This window comes from Larus michahellis, chromosome Z, assembly GCF_964199755.1.
Source record: "Larus michahellis chromosome Z, bLarMic1.1, whole genome shotgun sequence".
Taxonomy (NCBI): Eukaryota; Metazoa; Chordata; class Aves; order Charadriiformes; family Laridae; genus Larus; species Larus michahellis.
In genome coordinates, this window is record NC_133930.1 from 17809713 (window position 1) to 17834358 (window position 24646).

Below are 24646 nucleotides of genomic sequence, written 5' to 3' on the forward strand. Positions count from 1 at the left end.
CTGACAATAAATGGAGCACAAATAGTTGAAAAAAATCTGCATCATATGTTATTAACAGTTTGCTTTATTAAACGTCAGTAATGGATTTATTCATTTCAGGGATTAAGCTATTATGAAGGCACAAAACTTGCTTTCTGGGACCCCCCACCTGGAGTCAGGGGTGCAAGCTGGAGCGCTGAACCACAGCACATGAGATCTCATCTCCTGGCCAAATCCTGGCTGACAGACCTCAGACTTTCCTTACAGATGCTATTTGCAGCATGCCATGATGGCCTACGCGCCTGAGTGACTTTGGTGGCTCTAAAACCTCATGAATATTCTCTGCCATCACCCCCTATATTTTAAAGCCAGACAGAATTTGAGCACTTTACGCCGTAGCTAACTTGGTGAGGGGGGCGTAAACCAGCTGCACATGTTTACTGACCAAGGCTTTGGAAGAGCTGATTTCATTCAAGTCTTGAGCTTTTGCAAGATCTGTGTTTGCTTTGTGATGAAGAGGTGTTTAGTGTGTTAGGAATGAGAATGACTCTTTGCCATTTTACAGCTTTGATCGTAAAAATACTCGTTTTGACTTTGTGAGCCAGATTCTTTGTCCTACATCTCTAACTTAACATGACTGCTGGCTGTGGCTCTCTTCTCTAGCATGTATTTTCAGGGATGTTTCAGGGACATGTCAGGGTACAAGTCTAGGAAGATGTGTGCTGATCTCCTCTTCCTCAACTGGAAGATGATCTTCAAGTATTGCTGCTATTTGATAGAGTTCAGAGCAACATGTGCTCATCAAATTAAATTTCTCATAGGATAAATCTTTGCAGACCAAGGTTTCAGTCCATTAGTGCTTGGCTATACCAAAGTTGTGTCCTCTGGAGATAGCATGTAATACACAGTGGATCAAATTTGGAAATCAGAGAGGAGGCCGTCAGAGTCGATAAATTGCTAATACATGCAATAAATATATGAAAATAGAAGAGACTGAGTTACTATACAAATGATGTTCCTTCGGCTAAAAGTGATACCGCCACAAGTACATTTTAGATACTATAAGAAGAGCTTTGGGTTCTGCGTATCCTCTAGCTCCCTGCATTGCTGTTATGTATGCAGCATTGCCGCTTTGGCACTGGTAACAGTGTGTAGCTATTGCTGAATTGCTTCATAAAGCATCAAAAGATTACAAACAGCTGAGCATAAAATCATACCTATGGGAACCGTAATATGACATGACAACTTCCGATAATGGAAGGTGTTTGAAAGTTTCGTAATTATGAGCGAAAGCTAAAAATATGCTTACAAAGGCACACTGAAGAACTTAATAGGAATAGTGTTGAGACAGTAATGTCTCAAAGTTGTATACACGTTGCTGAAATTGTGAAAATATCACTGAAAATTTTAGAGGCAGGTAATAACAGTTCCAGCAAAATATCTCTGTAACTATTTTCTCATAACATTGACACAACTGGGAAAAAATAATGCTCCTAAGGAGCAGTTATAAAATCTAACATCAATGAGTAGACTAAAGTCCCATTAATATGAGTGGATCATGACTCCTGTGAGAACCATTACAGCAGCAAGCATTTTGCTAATGAATATATGTTCGGAATGATACGTGTTGGCTGCCATAATGCTGTAGTCTTTTATCCCAGTGATTTGTGGGTTACACACGTGTTAACAGGAACATCCTTTTCTTAGACCTCATTAGGCTGCAGCAGAGACGGAGACAACCGGTTTGTCAGCAAGTGGTTTCGTGCATCCCTCCACTAGGTCCAGGCACTGCGTCCTCCGCTTAGGAGAGGTGTAGTGTGTTAGAAACTGCATGTTGAAGAAAGCAAAACAAAACCAGTATCTTAACTTCAAGTTTAATTAGACTGATGGAAAGAAAGAGAAAAAAAACCCTTATGGCTGCCAAATAGAAAAGGAAAACAAAAACTTGGCAGTGAAAATCGTGTTATCCAGCTGCCAAAAAAGAATGACAATGGGCATAAAAATATAATTAAAATCTATAAAAACTGTAATTGAGCAGTCCTTTTTTCCATATATGTATATCTTGGTAATTGTCTATTCTGTACAGCACATATTGTTGTTATTTCTCGCTCTTTCATACAGCAATAAGTTCAGCACATGGATTTCCTTTCTCACATCCGTATATATGGTGTTAGGTATGTTTAGAGCCAAATGGTGGCCTCTGTAAACTCTATAGGCAATAAGTTGCACTCCCAAACCTGTGTGTATGAGCGCCTGTGTGTATGAGCACCGATCGCCGGGACTGCCTGGCGGGACAGCACAGGAGTGGAAGTAGGCGAAGGTGTGGGATGGCGTCAGACTGGGTAGATGTGTGCGAATGTGGCAGAAGGGCTGGTTCCCATGCTGGGAAAGCCCCAGGCGCACGTCCCTGTGCGGCGGCGCAGCTGCGCAGCTGCACCTCGGCAAGGAAAGGGCGGCAGCGCCCGGCATCCCTCCTGATAGCGAAGAGCCTCTGTCATACAAAGGGTCACATTACTGAGTTTACTGCTCAATTAATGTTGATACCATTAACAGTTCACTGGAGCTTTCACTGTGGTGAAAGGCTTTGAGATTGCAGCAGCATGCTTAAAGTCACACCTGAGTTCCCACACTTTGCTGATGTGGGACCGGAGTGTTTGGAATTACGATATATCAAGTCCTTGTTTCAGTTACCTTATTTGTCTCTTTATCTGTGATTATCTTGTCAGCCTTTCTGCTCTACAGCATAAGTTTCAATCCAGCCCAGATCAGTAGGAAACAAAATATTCTTACTTTCATAGACTGTTCAGCAATTTATGCAAAATTAACTTCTGCAGGTATAGTACATAAAAACTTGCTGCTCCTTGTTTGTTGTTACTAAGCATTTGGTTGGGAAGCAAAAAAAGAAACCAAACCAGAAAAGCACCGCACACCCCCCTCAGCCTAATCCCTACATTTTGTAAGGTAATTTATGATAGACTTTCTATATTCATATTCATACCTAACATTTTTGTTAAGTGGGAGGCATTTTTTTTTTATTCCTGAATCAGGCACAAGAAAGGTTATCCACTGATTAGAAGATACTTCAAACAACCTTTATGTGACTAGGCAAAATGAGGAGCAGGTATTTTGCATAACGGGCTATTAACACCCAGCTCCAAATGCAGCCTTCACTCTGCACAGCAGATCTAGCTTGAATTTTGGTGTCAGGCAAAGCAAAAAGCATAGAACAAGTCTTCACTTGGGAAAAGGTTGGCTCAAACCCCCGTAAGCCTTGTGGGACAGTTCAGAGTAGTGCTTGGTGTGATTCGCAAAAGCCATGACATCAGACCCCAGGGGTTTCCTTGTATAAAATTTTCCAAATCTTCCATCCTTTTGGTATTTTTTTTTTCATTAGCAATCTCAAGAGGAAAAAAACCCACACCAGCAAGATGACAGCGCTCCGGGGAGTGGTTCCTTATGGTACCAGGGTGGGACGGACAATGCGGGAAGGGGCTGGCAGAACACAACTGGACTTCACCATCCCGGGTGTTTTTCTTTCGTAGATAACACCTACGTTTCCAGTTCTGATAACGATGAAGATGTGTTAGTTACAACAGAGCCAATTCCAGTAATTTTCCACCAAATCGCTACAGGTAATCTTATGTCCCAAGTGTTTTATCAAGTTCATGTTTTGTGAGGAAAGACAAGATGTTGCCTGCACTTGAAAGGAGATATGTTAATGTGTGCAGCTATGCAGTTTGCTGTTTTCTCACAGTCTTGCTGTAGTAAATTGTCCTACATTTTAGAGTAGAAGAAATTGAAATATTTCTTCTGGGGATCACCATGATTGTGTAGGCAGAATATATTTTATTCTTTTAATGTCTTGCAGCCTGTGCTAAAGCAATTCTCCTTGAATACAGTTAGAGGTGCTTAATACTTCCCAATTATAAGTTTTCATGCTCACTTGCTTAAAACTTCACTAAATCTTCACCACTGGGGATGAAACAGTCTATAACTACCGTTGCCTCTGGTGAATTATTTCAGGAAATTTCAAACAAAATGGTTCAGCTGTTTCACTAAGTTAGACTAGAAAAAAAAATGTATTTTTTCCCAGTTTTTGGGAACATCTCATTTGACATTATTTCCATACTTTCAAAAAGTATTTGATACGTGAAAGGGCATGCTTTTCAGAAATACAGGCACATTTATACAATATATAATCAAGATTTGTGCATACTCCATAGAGAGTTTTTAGATTTTAGCAGCCAAATTCCCTGATGATTTCAGGCTGCAGGAGAAGCTGCATAGAGCAGTCTTAAATCTGGCAGTTCTTCAGTTAGGAACACTTGACTTTGCAGTCTTTTTATTATTATTACAATGCTTTAGGGCTTTTTTTTTTGTGTAACACAGAATTACTTTGAATTCCACTGGAAAACCAATATGATCTTCAGTCTCTGATCTCATTTATACTGATGTAAATCAAGAATAATTTTACTGAAGTCGGTGCAGTGTCACACAAACAAAAACTGGCCATTATAGTCCGAAGTTTAAGATAAATTTTACTTGCAAATATTTCTGTAATTTAAAAAGAAATAAAGCCTGACATTTGAAATACAATAAAAACCTATGTTTTATATAGAATATGATCTGATATAATTTTGCTGAGGGGTTTTGATTTTTCATTCTTTTATAAAGTATACAAAATTAATGAATGACGCTAAATTGTAAATCACAGATTGGGAAAAACAAATCTAGATGGACCAGCTGAGTTTCATTTCACAGTTAAAAATATGAATCTTCTGAGACGTAGGGGCTTCTTAATTTTAGACTGTTGTATTGTAAACTGTTTGATGCTTTTCAGATCTGTAACTTTTTGTTCCTTATTTGTTCTACTATTGCAACTAAGTATTTCAGGTCTGTGTATGCAAAATTATTTCACATTTTTCACAGATGTTCCGTATTTTCCCTTTTCTTTTAAGAATTAAGAAAAACCAGTGATGTTAACTATTGCTTATCCATAAAATCAAAATTACAGAGGGAGAATGGAGAGGTATGTATTCCTTGTATCCATATTTTAAGAGAAGTTATTTTAAGAAACAACAGAAAATAATAAAATATGAGTGTTTACCATAAATTTCCTATCAAATGTGTGCTTACGCAAACTGTACACGTTTACATGTTTTAGAAGATAAGCATAGTTCTCTGGGTTTCATACGTGGATCAGCCAGTGAATCACTTAGTTGAGATAGCGGTGCTCCCATCCTAGGAAATACGGTTTTGATGTTTATTTCATTTTTTGTTCAACAGTGTTATAGATGCTGTCTACCCTAAACACACAGCTCTTGGAGAAGCTGATCATGATGACGTTACCTTTTAACCTACCCTTGCGCATAGGACCGCATCCCATTCATTATCTCACTGCTGCTTCCTGCGGCCCACGGCAGCCCCACTGGAGGCTCTAGACCTCTGCATGACTCTATTTGACATAAGTAGTGTCTGGAGTAGCAAGGCCTTCCATCACGGTCGCATTTGTGCTGTACCTCTGGCATGGGTCCCTGACCAGTCTCACCGAGACATTAACTCAAGAAAGAAGTGACACTAATGTGAAGTCTACAGGGCTTGACAGTGTTGTGGGCTCAAAGAGAGTATCAGATGGGCTCCAACCCCAAGCAAAAAATTGAGTGTTGTATCAAGAATTCACGTGCTTGACTTCAAAAACTTCCCTTGGTAAGGGTGGTGGCTGAGTTTCTTGACGAAGGCTTTTATAGGCTGCTTTATAGGCTCAAATTTGTATTTGAGCCTGGAAAGGTGAGATAAGCACGCACAGATATGCTAATGTATATAGTTGGGTTTTTTAATGGATGGAACCTGATTTGATGTAAAAAGCTGCACTGGAAATACTTTGCTTCTACTGCCTCAACATTGAATTCAGTGCTTGGTAAACTTTAGAAAAATTCAAGTGCGGGAAGAATTTACCCATTTGATTAAAAGCCTGAGATATGGTTAGCTTCTATGGGACAGAATTTGAGCTTTTATTTTGTTTTTAGTTGAAATGAGGTACTTAAATATGAAAGTAGTGAAGGAAAAAAAACAACTTTAAAAAAAGGTTTCTAACACTGACCATTTCTGTTGTCTAGACAGAGGTTTGGTTAGGATAGGATGGGTTTGTGGCTATTCTAATATGAGAGTTTCATTTCTCTTTGTCTTGTGTTGAATTTTTGTTCAGTTGAGTTCTGTTTTCAGACAGACTTCCCCTTGAGCTAAGGTTATTATAAAACAAAGAAGACTAAAGTCACTTTGTTTCTTTTCAGCAAAGTAGAAGCAGAAATTATTTTTATGCCTTGTTGTAGAAAATTGCTGTGAAATTGTCTGAAATAGAATTTTTGTTCTATATATACATACAGTGAATGGAGCACAAATTTAGAGGCAAAGGTAGGGAAATTGGATTAGAATGTCTGACCATAGAAATGGGTGATAAGGGTATATTTGACATTCGTGAATATATGGGATTTAGGGGTAACTTCTATTCTTTGACGTGTACATCTGATTTCTATTCCATTATGGCAGTTCCATGCAGGACATAAATACAAAATAAGCAGCAAGTACATCATGTTCAGGTTGAAGTGAAGAATTGTGATTTTAACAGGTGTTCCTTAGGGGATCCTTGTCAGCATAGGGCCTAGAAATAACACAGGACTGTGGGAAAGAGAATTAGTATCTTCAAGCAATTACATAATTATAAGTAAAGGTTCCATTGGTGGGAAGCAGAGTGTAACACTTCAGCTCATGCTGAGTTGCAGTCTGTACCAGGATCAGTTCTATTTACTTGAGTGCAATTATTCACAGAGCAGCCTATTTAGAGTAGGTTTTACGTGGGTAAGCGTATTACTTTCTAATCCTTGCTTTTCAAAGTCTCAGAGCAGAGCTAGTCGGAAAATTAAGTTTGAACTTTCCTGGCAACAGGCTGGTACTTCTGTTAGAAATAATAATTAAGCAGCAACGTGTCAGTTTTAAACAGAAAGGAACTTAAGAGATCCCATGCTCGGACTTTAATTATTTCCTTAATCTATTAGAATTGATTTACTAGAATAAAGTAAACTACAATTTTATTGTGTCACTGAAACACCGAATTAATTAAATCCAGAACCTGTCTTGGTGGGTAAATTATGCTTTGCTTAGCAAAAGCCCAGTGAAGTATTCCCACATAGTCTACTGAATTCCCCAGTTCCTTAAAATACCACACTGTGTCTGTAGCCAGAAAAAGTATTAAGTCTCCAACGTATATTCACGTTGGTTTTATGTGCCCAGTTAGTAGGTGCTTGTTTTTTTCTGATATTTCACAACTCTTAAAACAGGCCCTTAGTAATCTTCTGGAAAAATGATACTAAAAGATCACTTGATAAAGGGTGCTACGAGCTTATTTGTAAAAACATTATTCCTGTAGTTATAATTGGAACTGTAAATGTAAAATAAGCATATTGCTTGTGTCATTGTTAACTTTCCTTTTCCATTAAGGAGTCATGGCACAACAGCACAGTTGAAGAAGACTCTGAAGGAGATAATGACTCGGAGGAATTTTATTATGGAGGACAGGTAATGGAGGAAATTTTTGCACAAGTTTCAGGAAATTAAATTTGAAGGCTTCTGTTGTTCATTCCATTATAAATTTATGATAATAATTTCTTATGTTTATTCAACGTTGACTAGAATGCCATGTGTATGTCTACACTGTATTTTATAGCAGAAGCATTGAGTGTGTTATGCTGTATAATTACATCTAATTTAAAATAAGATTAGTTTGTTTATATTTGCAAAGCTGTAAGAATAGGAAAAGCAAGTACTCTTCAGAACATTTGAAAACAGAAGGCAGTTGCTTACTTCCAGGAAACAGATACTCACTTTTTAAAGCTTATCCCATTATTGATACAAATGGGAAGTCAGGCTGGATCCAAATCTGTTTCCTTCTGGAGGACTGCAATTTTGTAAAGTCAAGAGCACTGCAATTTAATGGTAAAAATGGTTATTACAAAACAATTTTGATGTAGGCAATAGTCCATTCTTTTTCTGAGCTCTACAGTTAAATTCACCTTGAAAAATGCTGCATATTTTTAGATGAATGTACTGCTCTGTGTCTTTCCTTCTTATTCCCTCAGCAGAACTAGTTATTATTGCATTCTCTTATGTATTGGGAAATAAAATCTCTTCATCTCTTTTCCTTTTGCAATGTCAATAGAGTGCTTCATGCTCTATTCTCTTTATTACGATTTTTCTTATCTTTTTAGTCTCACTATCGCCCCAAAGGAATCATTCCTCACTTATATTATTAGACCTGTTTATTTTGATGAACATTTTAATGAGTGGTGCTTGCTATTTATGAAAGTTGCCACACGGCTGAAGCCCCCATGCCGTGGGTGCGCATTGGGTCGGTGTGGAGAGCGTGGGATGCTGACAAGCAGGACGTCGACAAGTCTCTTCTTTTGCAGAGCCAACAGTGAGGCGGGGTTTGAACACAGAATACATGTTGAGGTGTTTCACTCTAAAAAAATCCAAACAGAGCATGCCCCTAAAGGGCTATTAAAAGTGGTATTGAAACTGAAAGTGAAAGAGTGTATTTTCAGTGTCAGAAACAACTGACATGAGGGATTGACTCATGTTCACTTTAGAAATGACTGCAGGAGAATGGCTTGAGAGCAGCCCTGAGAAGAGGGACTTGGGGGTACTGGTGGACGAGAAGCTCAACATGAGCAGGCAATGTGCGCTTGCAGCCCAGAAAGCCAACCGCATCCTGGGCTGCATCAAAAGAAGCGTGGCCAGCAGGTCGAGGGAGGTGATTCTGCCGCTCTACTCCACTCTGGTGAGATCCCTCCTGGAGTAGTGTGTGCAGCTCTGGAGCCCTCAGCACAAGAAGGACGTGGACCTGTTGGAGTGGATCCAGAGGAGAGCCATGAAGATGACCTGAGGGCTGGAGCACCTCTGCTGTGAGGACAGGCTGAGAGAGTTGGGGTTGTTCAGCCTGGAGAAGAAAAGGCTCCGAGGAGACTTTATAGCAGCCTTCCAGTACCTGAAGGGGGCCTACAGGAAGGATGGGGAGGGACTCGTTATCAGGGAGTGTAATGATAGGATGAGGGGTAACAGTTTTAAATTTAAAGAGGGTAGATTTAGATTAGATATCAGGAAGAAATTCTTTCCTGTGAGGGTGGTGAGGCACTGGAACAGGTTGCCCAGAGAAGTTGTGGATGTCCCATCCCTGGAAGTGTTCAAGGCCAGGCTGGATGGGGCTTTGAGCAGCCTGGTCTAGTGGGAGGTGTCCCTGCCCAGGGCAGGGGGGTTGGAACCAGATGGTCCTTAAGGTCCCTTCCAACCCGAACCATTCTGTGATTCTATGAATTGCCTCCCTTCAGCTGCTGGCTCTTACAGCCCCACAGAGCGCCAGGGAGGACCGTGTACACATACTTCAATGCAGAGTGATGTCTTATTTTAATCTGCCTGAGAGGAAAAGTCTTCTGATTTTGCCCTGTGGTGGTGAGTTGCATGTACTGGCTCCATTTTTCAACTCTGCAGAAAGGGCAGTAACCTCAAGGTGAAGGAAAAGGCAGCAAACAGCTGGGGAGTGCTTATTTCTTGAACAAGCACTAGTACATTTGGTAAAAGATGCCTTCCAGTGCACAGATGAATGAATGAATATTGATGCTGCCTATGAGATATGAACACAGAAAGCATTACATCATTTTGCAAGATGTACAAGAGCTGTGTAATAGGCAGTACTGGTTAGAATGTGGTTGGCTCGTATTTGAAGTGGAAACTACATTGCATTGTCATTTTTTTAAGGTAACACATTTAATTAAAGGAATTATAACTGGCAAAAAAGAAAATACAAGGAGATCAGCGATATAAATAAAATATCGCATCTTTGTGAAAGTCTTGAGTAGAGAATATTCAAAAAGCAAAATAAAAAGAAAAAAAAAACTAAAACAAAAAAAAGCCAAAACAGGACATCATAGAAAGTATATTTAAAGAAAGCGAAAAAAGGAAATTTTGAATTTAAAATTTCATGGTAAAAAAGACAAAATTCTAAAGAAGGCCTGTAGAATTGAAGAAAATATTGAGGACTCAGAAAATAAATAGGAAATCAGGTAAGGAGCAAAGTCCCTCTAGCCATAAAAAGAACAGTCCTTTTTCAAATAAAGTGATTGTAAGAGTTATTAAGTGGGCACCAGATGGATTTTCAGGACAAAATAGTTGGCTGTATATGTGGGGAACAAGCAAGGCAGGCTACTTCATTTGAGACAAGTGTGTGCTGTGCCCACAGAGAACAGGGATAAAAATACCGACTTTAGGAACTAGAGGGAATAGATGCCAGTGCAAAAGTGTGTAATACAGTTGGGGAAGATGGAGGTCAGGGGTAATTCTTAACATTTCTAAGTGGTTACAGCTGGAAAGACAAGAGAGCAGCTGGTGATGAAACAAGGACCGTGGAAGATGGGAAATGGCATTTGATGGGCAGTGAAAACAAGATACGACCTTTTGGTCATAAAGTAAATGTTTGTATCCGCTTCCTAGGCACCTGCTTGTAATCCTCCCTAAGGATTTAGTGGATAAATACTTTAAAGTAGCTAAGTGATTCAATAGCCTAAGTCCTATTGATTTTCAATGGGATTTAGGTTTGTAAATCACTTAATCTCCTTTAAAAATGCAACCTTTTGTCATTATGTGGGACAAAATAATCTGAATCAAGTCTCAGATTAAAAACTGAAACTTTCTAAACACAGACCTTTCAGACACAGCAAAGTTATCAGATTTTTTAGCTTTTATATTCACTTTCTCTGAGACTCTTTGTTAATTCTTGCTTTGAATCTGTGTCTTCCACACTTGCGAACGAGAACAGCAGATTGAAACAGTAATACTACTGCCTTTGGCGCTCTCTCCCCCTCTCTTTTGTGCTTCTGTTACAGGACATACTTGCAAATGCAGATACACAAAGCACTGGCAGTCTCCTCTGCATACATCACTGTGTCTGTGGCACAAATTCAGGGCTGGAAAATGCCATACTGTGGTCTTATAATTTGCCAGAACACTGCTTTGTTTCCTTTTTGAGTTCATAACCTCTTACTATCAGAAAATAGATTGGAGAAGGCATTATCTTGAGCAGTTTAGTGTTCTGTATAGTGTTCCTTTTGGACTTTGGTATTATTGGTACATAAGACTGATTAAAAAATGCAGTTTAGGACCAACAAAGGTGGCAGGTGTGCCACAGCTACAATTTGTGAAATGATTGCTGTGCTCTCCTTGGAAGCAGGACAGCAATTATTTATGCATCTTTAAAGAAATCATCTTTGAGTAATGAGCATGTGAAAAGGATTGGTTTTCTCCTAGCTGAAGTGAAAAAATAAAAATTATAGTAAAGGTTTTATTCCCGTGCTATTCTACTTGGAAAATTGTTCTGACATACCTGCTCAAACAAGGGAGGGGTGCTTGGCTTATGGCCTTCTGGTCATGAATATCGCTGATATCCCCGATAAACGCGTGCCCATGCTGTGCTGATGAGTTCTGTGCCTAAGTCTAATCTAATTATTCTTTGCCAATTTTTACATGTAAAAAGTGATCAGCTGATTATTATTTGAAAGCTATTTAAATTCAGGTAATCAGATATAGATATCTCATATCTCCAGGTAGCAGAGCTGAAAGTGTCACAGCACTGGTCTCCTACAGATTTGGATGTACAAACAGAAGGAGGAATACTGCAGTTAGATATGGTTCTGCAATAGCAAGAATTCTCTGCAGGAATTCCTGTATAAGGAGATCTATATATATATGTGTGTGTCTGAAGGGATAAATTACAGTCTTGTGCCTTGCTCTCTGAACTTTTTAAAGGTAGAAGCCAAATCCTACTCTCATTTCTGAATCTGTTCAAATCTAGGGAGTGCATTGAGTTTTGTGGAATTATGGTCATTCTAATTGTTGTAAAGAAGTAGAATTAGGTTCACACAATCAGGAGCGTAATGCTTAATGAGAAAGTAGTAATAGTCTGTGAATAGACTGTTACAAGCCTGAAGAGGTGTTTTCGTCCTTGTAGAACATAGAAGATAGTAATTATTTTGACTTCATGCAGTCCAACCAAACCAGCTCGCAAGTTTTGCTTTATAATATAACACTAACATAACTGTTTCCATTTTTCATGTAGATTTTGAAAAAAATGGGGATGATATCTAAATACATGTTTCTTTACACCTTCTCTGGTAAAATACTTAAAATGGGAAAGCGTTCATTTTTTTTTTTTTTTTTAATCTGGTAGCATTGCAGTGATGGATAGAATACAGCCACTTGGCAGACCGAAAATGTAATTTAAATGCTGAGACATTTGGCATATAGAATAGTTTCATGCTTCTCTTGTTGAGCCCAAGCCATTCTGTGGCTAATATTTTTGAGACTGTGACAATAAGCAAGAAGGAGCAAACCTTTGTCCTGCAGCAGTTGAACTGGGATGGTATGACTGGGGAGATCCGGTTCTTCCCCTTCTTAACAGTTTTAAAATGCACAAGGGTCCCAGAACAAACTCCAGGACAAGACAGGACAGAGGGATGAGTCCTTTGCAGCTTCTCTTCCCACAAACAGGAGTGGGACCCTCAAAAAATTTCAACGCAGAGGTGCCTGCTTTGCAAATCTCATTGCTTAGCAGAGCTAGACCACATCAGTGCTCCAGGTTATCAACACAGTGTCCTTTCTGAGCATGGCATTAATGAATCTTTATGTAGCATATTTTGCAGGGGGAACTTTCAAGAGCTTAGGTCAGGTGCCAGTAATGAAATAAATAAAAACTCCTAGGGTATTTTTTTTTCCCCGGTAGGTTAGCTATGATGGAGAACTTCACAAGCACCCACAGCTGGAGGCTGATTTGACAGCAGTGAGAGAGATCTATGGACCTAATGCAGTATCTCTCAGGTATGTCATTGACTTTTCCATACCGCAGAACATTTTAACGTTTTGGAGACTGAGTTCTGTGTGGACCCTCCCTCACTTCCCCAAAGCACAAGCCCTTCTAGCGATTTCTGCACATTGTGTGGCAAAAGGAAGGAGCACTGCTGGCTAGCAATAATGCTGGTTTTGGGTTTTTTTGTGGTTGGGTACTGATACAACTGGCTGTGCTGAGAACAAGCCTTGGAATCCTGTTCTAAAGCATCATTGTCTTTTGCAGTTCAGTTGGTATTTGATCAGGATGTTGCATTTTGTTGAAAATTACTGTTCAGCATTACTATAAACCCTTGTTAAACTCCTTTTCTGTCATATTGTGTCTTTTGCCCTGGAGGTGAACAAGAGTAATGTTAAGAGATTTAGTAAATGTTTTGCCTGGGGAAAGATTGAAGGAACTGGATTTGTCTAGTCTGGAAAAAGAAGGGGAAGACATAATAACAGTTCTTCTTCAAAAAAGTTGTTTGTAGATAGGAGGAGTGATCAAATGTTCTCTATTGTCATCATGAGAGAGACAATAAGAAACTAGCTGTGTTAGCAACAAAAAAGGATTTGATTAGATTTTATGAATGCTTTTTAATTGTGGGACTCTAAAGTATCCTACAGAGGGAAGTGGTGGAACCTCCGTCAGAGGTGGATTGCGAGGTGTAATTACACAAAAATTTTGTCAGGCATATACGAGCACGCATGATTCTGCCATAGGGCATAACTGTATGATATTTTTAATGCGCTTCAGGTCTTTTATAACTTCATTTTCCATCTATGCAATTTTAACAATTTCATAGAAATAACAGGTAGGCAAGATGTAACAGACCTGTCAGTTGTATTACAAAGAAAATATCAAAGTTGTCATACAAACTAAGTAATAAACTACAGAGAAGATAATAACCTTAGGCATACTTATATTGCAAGTAACAATTCCCATTAACCTCTAAACAATAAGCTCTGTTATTTTTGTCTAAGAAGAGAAAGCACGTCTACAACTATGGTGTACTATACCTTTTCAAATTAAGTGGAAATTTCATTACATTTTGAGGACCTGGGGAACTGAAATCCAAATAGTTGTATATGGGCTTAGGAAGTGAATGAGATAAATGTTTAGCTGCCAAACTGATAACTGTGAAATTGAGAGTACCTTGATAATAGGCTCCCTCAAGCTCCTAAAATTGAAACATTGTATGTAACCTTTCAAAAACTTTATTGCTTCTAATTTATTGAATCAACTGTTTCATTGGAAGCATTGTGATCTTCTTCAGCTCACTGTAGTAGAAATCGGCATATGTGGCTGCTTTTGGCATGTGGAAAACTTTAATGCTTCTTCCACTCCGCTGTAGTTGAAAATACTCATAAATTCTTGGCAATGACGAACACAGCGTTAACCATTCAATTTCATCCCTCTCCTGCAGCTCCACTTCTCTGTGGAGTGAGAAGTCTGTCTGACAGTGGCACCCACTAAGATGCATATTTCCTAGACAGTTGACCCTCTTTTAGTAGTCTCTTGCTGTCACAGAATCAACTGTACATATAAACATGAAATTCCTATACCTACATGCTTTTCACCACTGCCATTTGAAATCTGTCCACCAAAGCCATGAGAAAGCCCCCTGGACCAACTGATCCAAACTCCTCAGTATCTATTTACGTTGCTTGTGCATTGATGGACGGAGGACCTCTGGGACCTTCAAAATCAAGATGTGTTCATGGAGCCATTGCAGGCGGCAGATCATAAGCTGCATGATTTCTCTCCCCCACACGCCCCCCCCCCCCCCCCCCCCCCTCCATCCCCCCCAGGCCTTTCAGCTTGGGGAAGAAAAACAACAGTCAGCATCATGTGTCTAAAATCCATTTTCTATGATGGCAATGGAGTAGGGGCAAAGGGATTTCAATAAGTATGGAAATTCCACAATTATATCTTATTTTTATGTGATCCTTTCTTCCATTAATATTTCTGTGTTTCATTACTTCAGCTACATTTCTGTTTAATATATAAAATTACACTTATTGACAGCCATTTGAATCTCAGTCATGTGAGTAACACCAGCCGGTGTTCATAAATATTACTGAAGAGTTCATAACAATCTGTTCTTTAGATCTTCTGGAAAATTAACAAAAAAAATCTGAGGCCTCTGCTGTGCAGGACAGTGGTTAAGCCATTCAGTAGGTGGAGAAATTCACTGTCTCAAAGCCAGGTCTTCAGCGAGGTGTAGGAGGTCAGGCAGCACCTGTATGTGTAGCTCTGGGTGAGCAAACCCTGGAGCAGCTGTCAAGGTGACTGTGAAGCCTCAAGGCAGCACAGTCCTGGACAGCCATCGTCCTGCCCTGTGCGTGCCTTGTGTGGACATGTCTGACGTAGAGAGGGGCTTTGGGTTTGCCCTTCCCAGAGAGAACCATTGGGATGCTGAGGTTCAGTGGAAGGGGTTCCCTCCACCAGACTTCGCAAGAGGTCAAGGCATTTCCAGTGTGAGCTACGTCCTGCCATGGGCTGAGAGCCACTTTGGTAGGAGATAGTTATATTCGTAAAAATATTTTTGTATTTCAAAATTACTGTATCAACTTATTTATGCACGACTGTCACTGTGTACTGTCTCAGTCTAGTTTAATAGAAAAGCGTGGAAGTCAATGTGAGAACAAGGATATAAATGCAGTGGAAAGAAAAAAACCTAGTGACTAGAATCTTTGAAAAATTGAGAGTGATTGCACTTTTACAGTATTGTCCAGTTAGGTAATTTAAATGAAAGGAAACCAATTTTTTATTAAGGCGTATGAATGAGTATTTTCTAGCCCTTTTTTTCAGAAGTCTTCAAGTACGTTGAGGGAGGGCAATTAGAACGAGTCAGAAAATAAGAGGCAGAAAATTCACACTTTAAATGTAAGATTTCGGATGGTAATGAAATAATTTAAATCTGAACCCTGGGGACTCCAGCAGTACTACACATAACAGATAAAATTAGGCAGCTATTGCCTTGGGTGCATTACAGGGCAATCTTTATGTTTTGACAAACAAATGCTTGAATGTATGAAACAATCTCGCCGTTATAATATGCCACCCTCTAGGCTAAGTTGTGTTTGTCTTCAATGATTTATCTCAAGCCTCTCCTTAGGTTACTGGCCGTTAACCTGAAATACGTTTGAAAATTAACTAGGATTTTCTTTTGTCGTAAATATAGGAGCAGCACGTTACCATTATTGTTTTCGTGATTTATTTGTGCAATACACAAGGCAAAAATACATAGCAGCAATGGAAAGAAAATTTGAGGGAATTAGTAGAAAAAAAGATTTAGCCTGTTTAAGCAAGATCCACTGAAAGAAAGTTCCAGTGCAGCAGACGGTCACCCACTGGGAATATTGATCCAATCTATGTAAATGTGTATTTTATAACCATTCTCATTTTACAGACAAGATTATCCTTTATAAAATCTTCCCTGTTATAAGTACTCCTGGGCTGAGGAGTATCTTAAAGAGCTCTAATGTAATGTAATTCTTTCCTTTCAGGGAATATGGAGCCATTGATGATGTAGATATTGATCTGCATATTGATGTTAGCTTTCTTGATGTAAGTAATCTAATCACAGAATTACATAATGAACATTAATATCCATTTAATTCTGCTACACATCAGACTCTCTAGACAACCACTGAGACTTTCCTTTTTTGGAGACTTGATCTTCACAAGTGCCTGTCGCATTATTGATTGCTACTCAGCGGAAAGGTTTCCTTTTCCTTTTATGATCACACCATTAAAATGCTTTGTAGGCTTTTATTTACTGCATGTGTATTGCCTTTCAGACATGCTTTGTGCATGGTAAATGTTTTAACTGATATAAATGAAATACATTTCTTTTTTTGCTATCCTAGACATTAGTTAGGTGAAGGCACTTCATAGGGCAGAAGACTTTGTCAGGGGCTCTGCTGTGTGCCTCTCAGCATCTGCAGCTGACCGGGGAGAGGCTCGAGTGGCAAAGGAGACACAGGACAGCGGTGCTGCCGGCTGGCAGCGTGGCTTCTGTAACAGCGGCGCTGTCATTAACTCCACACTTCCTCACCTCGTCTGTGCAGTAACTTCCTGTCCTCTAGATGGAGAATAAAAATTACTGCTTTTAGGGGCATCGTTAGCTTCTGCACAGATATGTCATATTCTTAGCTTAGCACAGCATAAGATGTTATAGGGCTTTTCTAAAATTTAAGAAAATCCAATCAGACCTTGAATTATTTTAATCAGTCTTAAGGAGCAAATGTTTCCTTTGCCCTGTGTTACGGGATAAGTTTCCTTTCCATCTTTATTTGCTCCTTTGCTTCTCAGCTTTGAAGCAGTATCTCTTGATAGAAGGGAAGGCGTCTGCCTGCACTGTAGGTGTAGTATTGCATATAAAGCTGTGCTCAGTTTAAATGATCGTACTCCACAACTGGAAGCAGTCTAACGCTGCTCTTAGGGGTGTCAGCAGGCAATAGTTTGTCCTAAGTCTCGAGTTTAAAGTTGGAGTAGATACTCCACAACTGGGTAAATGGATGGATGATGTTTATAACAACCCTAAGGCAGACTGACAAAATGTGGCAGTTCGTCATGATGGCTAATAGTGTTTGTTGTTTTCTTTTTGTCTTGAACTAGGAAGAGATTGCTGTGGCCTGGGATGTAATTCGCACAGAGCCTATAATAGTGCGATTGCACTGTTCACTTACGCAGTACTTAAATGGTCCAGGTTAGTCACCCGTGTGTTCTTCACGTGCCTTGTATGGTGTCTCGGTCTGAGCCATGTACTGGGTGATAGATACTCGTTCACTGCCAAATCTTTGACCCTGCCTGTGCTTATGTCTACTGCTGAGAGCAGCCCTACTGGTATGAAATTAAGTATACATCTATTTGCGTAGCTAGGCCCTCAAAAATGACATGGGCATCTAATTTAAACGTTCATAGGTTGATTTTTGAAACTTTTTTCCCTGATATCCTTTGAAATGCAACTGCTTCCCCTAGGAACCAGGGTTAAGGAATAAAGAGCTTCAGTTTCTCATATGTGATTTCCTGATTTTGGAAATCAGGGATCATCTGCACAGATGAGATACCACTGATAAGGTATACATACACAGACCTGTGCAGTGCATTAGTATGCGCTTTTTCATGTACCTTTGAAGAATCAGGCCATGATAATTATCCTTTCAGCTTCTGATTTCTATATGATTTTTTTGTGTGTGTATGGTTGGACTTGGTGACCTCAAAGGTCCTTTCCAACCATGAAGATTCTATGATTCTATGATTCTATGACTGTATGAACTCTGGGAATCTTTAGATTTGAATGAGTTGTTAAGTGAGTAAAGCTTCCTCATGAGAGTAACAATGATCAAACTCCTGAAGAATCAGCTGATTTTGAAGATTTGGAAATATTCATATGGAAGAGTCAACTTCAGATATATTATTACAGTGGGAAGTCAGAACTAAGTTGCAGTTTGGACCATAACTTGCCCAGCTTCCAGTGCAAGCTGTCCATTCAGGCTTGTATCTGTGGGAGAATTTTGCCTCTGGAAAATGAACAGATATTTCTAGCCATAATACGTTTAGCAAAATCTGTCCCAGTGAGCTATTTTTGTAGGATATGTTGCCTGCCGGTGCTAACTATAAGCTATATTCTGTTCATTCAAATAAGCATTTCCTCAGATCAATCTATCTTTTTTTTTTTTTTTGCTTGACTTTGGTCTTTTTGTGTGTATTTTATTGCTTCAATCTTTTTTTGTAAATATGCAGATCTTAAAATATGTATTTGCAGGTAGCAGTGTTAGTATTCAGAATATTTCTGAGGAAATGTAATTTAAAACATAAAAAAGTGCACCAAATAAGAGAAGGTGAAGCGTGAAGAGCAGCTTGCAGTAAGAAATGATCTAGTGAAATGAGGAGTAACAACAACATGTCTTCTGCACAGTTGACAAGGTTAGAATGGGAAGCTAAGTTCCCAGTCCTGCAGCTGATTGTGGGAGTGCCTGAGTACCAAGAAAGGCAAAGTCAGGGCCAGAGGCAAGTGCTTCACTGATACTGGTTTTATGAGCTCAGCTGCTGTTGCAGCCATATCTCTTTATTTAGGACAAAAACCAGACAATGATGTCCACCATCTTTTGTGTTAACAAGACCATTTCTCTGTAAATTCCTCTTCCCCTTTAAATACTTCCCCACCTGGAGTACTGCATCCAGCTCTGGAGTCCTCAGAACAAGAAGGACATCGACCTGTTGGAACGAGTCCAGCAGAGGGCCACAAAGGTGATCAAAGGGCTGGAGCACCTCTGCCATGAGGACAGGCTGAGAGAGTTGGGGTTGTTCAGCCTGGAGAAGAGAAGGCTTCTGGGAGACCTTACAGCAGCCTTCCAGTGCCTGAAGGGGGCCTACAGGAGAGATGGGGAGAGGGACTCTTCATCAGGGAGTGTAGCGATAGGATGAGGGGTAATGGTTTTAAACTGAAAGAGGGGAGATTTAGATTAGATATTAGGAACAAGTTCTTTCCTGTGGGGATGGTGAGACACTGGAATAGTTTGCCCAGGGAAGTTGTCAATGCCCCATCCCTGGAAGTGTTCAAGGCCAGGCTGGATGGGGCTTTGAGCAACCTGATGTAATGGGAGGTGTCCCTGCCCATGGCAGGGGGTTCGAACTAGATGGTCTTTAAAGTCCCTTCCAACCTAAACCATTCTCTGATTCTGTGATTCTGTGTTGTTTTGAGACTACTGGGCCATAACGTTATGATACATCTTTTTCTCCTGTAGTACTTTCTGTTGACTGATAAACGGAAATGCAGTGTACTCCAAAGCACTATGGGGGGTATTCATACCACCCTGTAGCTGTGTAATATCCTGATTTTAGATAGTCGTTCTTCTAGTTAATAGCTTCTCTCATTATTGTACTTGTGGGCAGTTTCTCCCACGTGTCTTAGATGAGGATGAATCAGCTTTTGGAGGTACCAGGCTGTCTCCTCTGGCCGTGGAACTTAGACAACAATTGTAGTCTAAATGTCAGATTTTAAGATTGCTGGTCTAGGTATGATGATTCTCATTGAATATATTACACCCCCCCCAATCATGTGTTCTAAATTTGTCGGTCTGAAGACATTGCTATCCCTGATCAAATCATTCATCCCTTTTGAAAAAATCATCAGTTTGTCTTTAAAAGACAGGATTATATTTGAATAATAACGTTAGAGAAAGGGTATCTACAGGGCTTTGAACTAAGTGAAATTGGATAGCCAGGTTAGATATATTTTATTTTATTTTTAAATTTAATTTATTAAAGTGAAATTAAGGGATACAATTTGACATTCTGAGTAAAGTCTGGCTTTCTGAGTGATCAGGAGAATACAGATTTTAAAATACTGATTTACTTTTTATAATAAAATTTGAACCAACCCCAGATTTTTTGTTTTCATTCCTTTTTTATTTTACTGTAGTCATTACTACCTTATGTAATATGAAAGATCAGGTCTATTTGGGCTTGTCATATGTGTTGGCTGTTGTCCTGCCTTGAGGACCTGAGGCTCTCCTAACAAGTGCTGGTTTCCATCTGCCACTTCTATCTAGTAAATGTTATTAAAGGATTTTAGTAATACCAGGAGCTAATTTCCAGACTTCACCCTGCACACTTCCAGTTTTCTGACAGATGAATATGGGTATACCAATGATAGGACGGGTCTTGAGGAAAAGTCAGGGTAATTCTGGGCCACTGGAATTCGCATATCAGGTACTTAGATGACAGTTGTGGATCTTGTATTAAAATGCCTCCAGAAAGAGGCATTTTTACGCCAGTTTTCTTCATAGTCACAGGAAATGTAATGTGTGTAAGGACTACTTACTTGAAAACAAATATAAGAGATGAGGCAACATGAATTACCAATCCAGATACATTTAATCTGATGCTGCTCTAGTACCTGCACAATATTTAAAAAAGAAAAAAAAGACACATTTTTGTAATTAAAATTAGTGGGAATTGGGGGAATTCAATTTCTGAATTACTCGTTTGTAAAATTACTAATTATATTGGGTGATATTCCAAAAAGGACCATTCATTTCTTAATAGGCATAGATGACATGTCCCCCTTTCACCATTTCTTCAATGGCATTGTCTATAGTAAAGGTCCAGATATAACAGGGTCCTTAAATATGACTTACATGGTCATGAGTTCTTGATTATTGCTTTAAGTTCATATATATCAACAATATCTCCTTTTTCTGTAGTGCCAACTGTGGATGTATTTCAGATCTCTACTAAGGAAAGATTTGGGCTGGGACATCAGCTGAAAAAGTAAGTCTAGAAAAGCGTAAACCCCTTTTTTTAGGAGAATATCACATTCTTTTAGTTCCTGGACCGTGCCAAGTAGGATGAAATTCACAGGTTGTCAGGTTGGTTGGATCAAACTGTTTTGAACTTGTTTTTCTTGAAATAAAAAATAACAGGATTTTCTTTTTTAAGTTCAGTTTTGACAGTTGTTGGGGAGAACCTGATTTGTGCTGCCTGCCGGGGGTTTCTGTCACTTTGCTGCCATTTAGGAAGTAAGCTACAAAAGTTCAAAAGACTGTAGCTAGGAGTTTTCAATTGCATGTTTTTGCTTAGATGGTGAAACCTCTGGAGCAGGCTTTTTGAGCATCATGCATACCCTAAGGGGGCTATGCTTTCATGGTCGCCTTTAATATTACCACAGTAATTAGGCCATTCACATTTCGAGGACAAGAGGGAAGAACAGTTGGAAAAATTAGCAGTTTCGTAGTTCGTGGTACAATTCAATTTAATAAAATTTTGCCAAGTCATCTTTTCACATATGGTCGTGTATGTGTAATAAAATGACAAGAATATAGGCTTTAATATCTGACCATAACAACATAAGAATCCCTTAAGAAAAAAAGAATCTTTTGCTGTTTGGTGTTTAAAGAAATTCAGTGCACCACTTTCATAATCTTATAAATGAAGTAATGTTACTAAACTCTCTATGGTCCATGACTTTGAAGAAAAAAAATAAAAAGCTCCCCAGAGTGAATGGTCCTTTAAAATGTTTCAGTACTTAACACTACCTCTGATTTGTGCACCGGGCAATTACAAAGGGTTCCCATAAGACATTTTCAAGGACGTAGCTGCATAATTCACAGTTGAGCAGAAGTCAGAATACCCCTGAACCCCATGGCCCCTCATGGCTATAGCAACAGGATATTCATCTTTGAGGATTCACTAAATTTTCAATAAAATCTGTACCAACTTCCACTTGGATTTTATCACTCAAAGACCCCCATTGCTAGATTAGTCAGAGTACTTTGGCTTGGAAGGAGCTATTGGAGGTCACCCAGTGCAGCCTCCTGCTCCAGGTAACCTCCTCTATCTTCAAAGTTAGATAAGTTCACTCCTCTAACTCGGTTAGAGTGTGAAGAGTGCCTGAAACTCTTGAGTCTCAGGCAACCTAGCTGTGAAATCTCCAGCCTTTGTGGGCAACCGATTGTATTTAACTACTTTTCTTCTGGATGTCTTCTTTTTATAGCTTTTATGTTTTTTAGCTTTCCTTGCTACAGCTATGACCGCAGCCTTCTGCTGTCCATCTCTAGGAGCTGTCTTGCTCTGTCTTCTCTGTAAACCCTCTTTGGGTAGTTTAATATTCGACATCCCTACCTTCACATTTGTGAAGTAGGAGAACATACTCCTACTTGAGCAGTGTGGATGCTGTACCCCATCTCTGTAGTCACTGGAGAGTCAGATGCCTACAGCTGGACGGGATGCCTTTGAATCAGTTTGTCTCTAGATCTCCATGAGAGGCATACCTGTGTAAGTCCTGCAGTAGTTGTTTACCCAGACTGTATTCTCAGTAAAAGTTCAGTGTAAATTAAGTTGTATGTGGAAAACAACCCCAACATTTTTGAGGAGCTGAGACTGCTACAGCTGCCTGTAGAGTGAGGACATCGCATCATATCACCTATGTGGTGAACAGAGAGACACCGGCATTAAAGCAAATATATCTTGGCTAGGATAAGAAAATCTTTTTTTCTTTCTTAATTTGCAGAATCATGCAGACGTTTGTTACACAACAGTGGAAGAACAGCAAAGAGAAATCTAATTGTACGCACAATAAGAAGGTGTCTGACAAAAAGGTGAAATCCCCTCTGCACATCTTTTCTACGTTGCGCAGGTAATAGCAAGGAAAATGAGCTGTTAACACCATATCCTGTTCAAAATCCACAGCAGACTTCACAAGGTGAAACGCTGACTTTTCTCCACAGAGAAGTGCTCTATTTATATCTTACCTCATGGGTTTCCAGTCCTTGCCTTGCATGACATCAAAAGTGAACTCAGTACTACTGCAGTTTCTAAGACTATTTGAAGGCAGAGCATTTCAGTGCCCTGCTGTCTGAAACAGCCATGTTTCATCTAGAATTGAAAATAATTAATTTTACGTTATTTAACTTGTTGTATTTGTATCTTTGTAGCTTGGTAGCATTTGACTGTTACTTGAATAGCAAGAATATAGGTCATATATGCAAGTAATATATAACATATAATATATATTTTAAAAAATGTGGTTGTCTAGCTGTTCTTTCCACAGCTGTGTATATTTTTTATTTTTTAAAACTAGAATGGTCTTTAATGAAAGACTGATTTTTACAGCTGCTGAGCACCCACCCCTCTCCACTGTTTGAGTACGTTAATGTTCACCACTTCTGAAATGCAGGCACAGAATTTCAAAGAAAAAAGGCGTTAAAACCATAAAAAGTAGTTTGTGAATAGTTCATTTGAATTCATTATGACTTCTGCCAGTTACTCATACTCCTAAGTGTATGTAAAATCAGGCTCTGATTTTACCTCTTTCAGGGATGTGACTAGTCTAGCGTGTTTTCCTGCTTATGAAGGGTTGACAGATCACCCCTTCTGTACATTTGAAATGAATGCCTCTTTGAACATTCCTTCTTTTTGATGAATTTTGCCATTCTAAATTCCATGTATAAAAAAGAGAGGGAGTAGAGCGATCATTCGCATTAGAGAAGGGAAGCATGTCAGGGATGACAAAAGACCGTCTTTCCAAAGGTAGCATTGAGGAAGGTGGTGTTTTAAGTAGAGGAAGGTGGTGTTTTAAGTAGAAGGCTTATCCTGCCGTGCCACACGCCATGCCTAGCGCGAGCTGTAGCTTGGGGTTTGGCTTTATTCAGAAAGGGCGTGCAAAAGCCAGCCCAGTCTTTCTCCTCTTGATTTGGCTGCTGCTGGGGTCTCTGCCCAAAGGTGCCTCAGGCCACATGCAAGGACCCTCCCTCTCCCTGGAGCACCATTCCTGCCTCCTGTCTGCCGGAGGGTGGTGGTGACACAACTGCAACAGTGAGTCAGCAACCTGCACCTGCGTCTTCTACTGTCACCACTTGCTAACAGGGTGGGGAAACCTGCCAGCCTCTTCCCTTGGGGTTTCACTTCTTTTCTATTCCATCCAAGGCCAGAAAATACTCCAAAGACTGTGGTTGCTATAAAGCATAAAAAAATTATTCAGCCTACCAGTTACATGCTTTGAAAGGACGGGCAAATATATGTGAGCCTTGTAGAAATGTGACAGTTCATGTGAATGTTGTTTCATAAAAACATTTTGCTCTTTACTTCACGCATTCATAATTTAAGTCCCTCACATTCTAATTTCTAGTGTTACAGAGCTAGAATTTGTCTAAAACAGGAAAGAAGGGCATCAAATTGTCTTGCACAAAGCACCCAGGTCATTATAAGGTTTTTAAGAGTAATGTTTAT

The 24646-nt window shown here is 39.5% G+C and overlaps 1 protein-coding gene across 1 annotated transcript in view; it reads left to right on the forward strand.

Annotated features, from left to right (window-relative positions):
- PARP8 (poly(ADP-ribose) polymerase family member 8) overlaps window positions 1–24646 on the forward strand; it is a 118102-nt gene that overhangs the window by 54713 nt on the left and 38743 nt on the right. The window contains exons 4-11 of the mRNA XM_074569774.1: window positions 3522–3611; window positions 4938–5008; window positions 7474–7551; window positions 12803–12897; window positions 16417–16477; window positions 17531–17621; window positions 21124–21190; window positions 22929–23054. Coding sequence (XP_074425875.1) covers window positions 3522–3611; window positions 4938–5008; window positions 7474–7551; window positions 12803–12897; window positions 16417–16477; window positions 17531–17621; window positions 21124–21190; window positions 22929–23054 — 679 coding nt within the window. The remainder of the gene's footprint in view (window positions 1–3521; window positions 3612–4937; window positions 5009–7473; window positions 7552–12802; window positions 12898–16416; window positions 16478–17530; window positions 17622–21123; window positions 21191–22928; window positions 23055–24646) is intronic.